This window comes from Elephantulus edwardii, unplaced genomic scaffold, assembly GCF_000299155.1.
Source record: "Elephantulus edwardii isolate Elephantulus edwardi_28Jun2011 unplaced genomic scaffold, EleEdw1.0 scaffold00012, whole genome shotgun sequence".
Lineage (NCBI taxonomy): Eukaryota > Metazoa > Chordata > Mammalia > Macroscelidea > Macroscelididae > Elephantulus > Elephantulus edwardii.
The window spans coordinates 18,401,921-18,403,851 of record NW_006399762.1 but is presented as its reverse complement, the minus strand read 5'-3'; the positions used below and the strand labels follow the sequence as shown (position 1 = coordinate 18,403,851).

Genomic DNA, 1,931 nt, shown 5'->3' with positions numbered 1-1,931 from the left:
CATCATCCTCTTCATCTTCCTCATCCTCCTCACCTTCCTCCTCTTCCTTCTTCTTGCTTTTCTCGGCCTTGACAACTCCCTTTTTGGCAGCATCAAGCTTGCCTTTAGCCCTGTATGCAGCAATATCCTTCTCGCACTTCTCCTTCAGCTTAGCAGCCTTCTTCTCGTAGGGCTGCTTGTCACCGGCATCAGTTTTATTCCACATCTCTCTCAGCTTCTTCGCAACATCACCAATGGAAAGGCCAGGGTGCTCGCCTTTGATTTTGGGACGATACTCAGAACAAAATAAGAAAAAAGTCAAAGGGAGCCTCATTGTCAGTGCGTTGGGATCTTTGAACTTCTTTTTTGTTTCACCCTTAGGAGGGATATAGGTTTTCATCTCTCTTTCATAACTGGCCTTGTCCGACTTTGCCATGTCTTCAAATTTACCTTTCTCTTTAACAGACATGGTCTTCCACCTCTCTGAACACTTCTTAGAAAATTCTGAGAAGTTGACAGAAGCATCTGGGTGCTGCTTTTTGTGCTCCTCTCGGCAGAGTTGCACAAAAAGTGCATACGATGACATTTTGCCTCTTGGTTTCTAGAATCTCCTTTGCCCGTGGTTTCTTGTCCTCGAGGCACAGAGTCGTCTTGCGCCATCTGGCTCTGCCTTGCCCAACGCTGTCTCTGTGGAGCTCAATGCACTGCAATGGCTGTGAGAGCGGGAGTCGGACGCAGCCTCCTCAACTCTCTCCACTCTAACGCTACTCCAGAATCTTTTGTTTTCTTGATATTGAGCCTCAGCCCATACTGAAGGCTGCAGTCCTTGACCACCTACAGCAAGCACTTCAGATCCTTCTCAGTTTCAGCAAGCAGGGTTGTGTCATCTGCATAACTCAAGATTGTTAATAGATCTTCCATCAATCCTGATGCCGCATTTCTTCTTGTAGAGTCCAGCCTTCCAGATAGTCTGTTCTGCATATAGATTGAAAAGATATGGAGATAGGACACATCTCCGGTGTACATGCTTTCCAATTTTGTTTTATACAAGAATTCATATACATTCTATGTGATATGATTAATTACCACTGCTCTATGCCTATTACAACCCAGTCTTTTTAAAAGGTAGCTTAGGTTGCCCTCTTGTAAACATCAACTTGGGCCTCTAGGAAAATCTTCTTTGTACCAACAACAAACTAAAACAAACCAACCCAACAACAGCAGTAGTAAAAATACACTCCGCCCCTGCAAAACAACAAAACAAAAACCTTTACCACATTGCCAAAGAGTTTAACTCTTGGTGACCTCATTTTCTCCAGAGTAGAGTTCCATGGAATTTTCTTGGCTCTAGTATTTTTTTCTCTTTATATATTTTTCTTATTATTATGAATTTTAATGAAAATTTACAGAGACTTTGGATTTCCATTCAGTTGTTGTTGCACTTTTCTCCCTGCACCCCTCGTTCATTCTTCTCTTTGAAAAGTAAAAGAAAAATTCTTTCATTGTTATACAATCCCTCCCCCCAAGTCCAGTCCACTATGCAGCCTTCTACCTAGACTCCTGTCATGACAATAATACCTAATTATATATCCCTTTGGCTGTAGTATTTACAGATGCAGATTGCCAAATCGCTCATCCAGAGGTTGCTGGCTGGGTTTGAATTGCCAGCTTTTGAATTTGTAACCAATCACAAAATGCTTGTGCCATCAGCAATAAAAGCATGTTACTGTGCAAGTTTACTATGTTATCACTCAGTTCTGCAATCTCTACTTCACAACATTGTGGCGCTATTCTCTTGATAATGTCTTAGTGTATTTTCAATGTCTATAAAATTTGGTTAGTGACCTCTCCAAATTACTGAGGGGTAATGATGTCAGTATGAGGACTAAGGTGCATCTAATTCAGGACATGGTCTTTCCGATTACTTGCTATATATCTGAGAGCTTGGCAAT

At 41.8% G+C, this 1,931-nt stretch overlaps 1 protein-coding gene across 1 annotated transcript in view; it reads right to left on the bottom strand.

Moving 5' to 3' along the window:
• Position 1: 1 nt before the first annotated feature.
• LOC102876789 (high mobility group protein B1-like) overlaps positions 2–1,931 on the bottom strand; it is a gene marked incomplete at its 3' end in the record, with an annotated part of 6,135 nt that continues 4,205 nt past the window's right edge. Inside the window, exon 2 of the mRNA XM_006881143.1 lies at positions 2–580. Within this exon, the coding sequence (XP_006881205.1) occupies positions 2–580 (579 nt within the window). The remainder of the gene's footprint in view (positions 581–1,931) is intronic.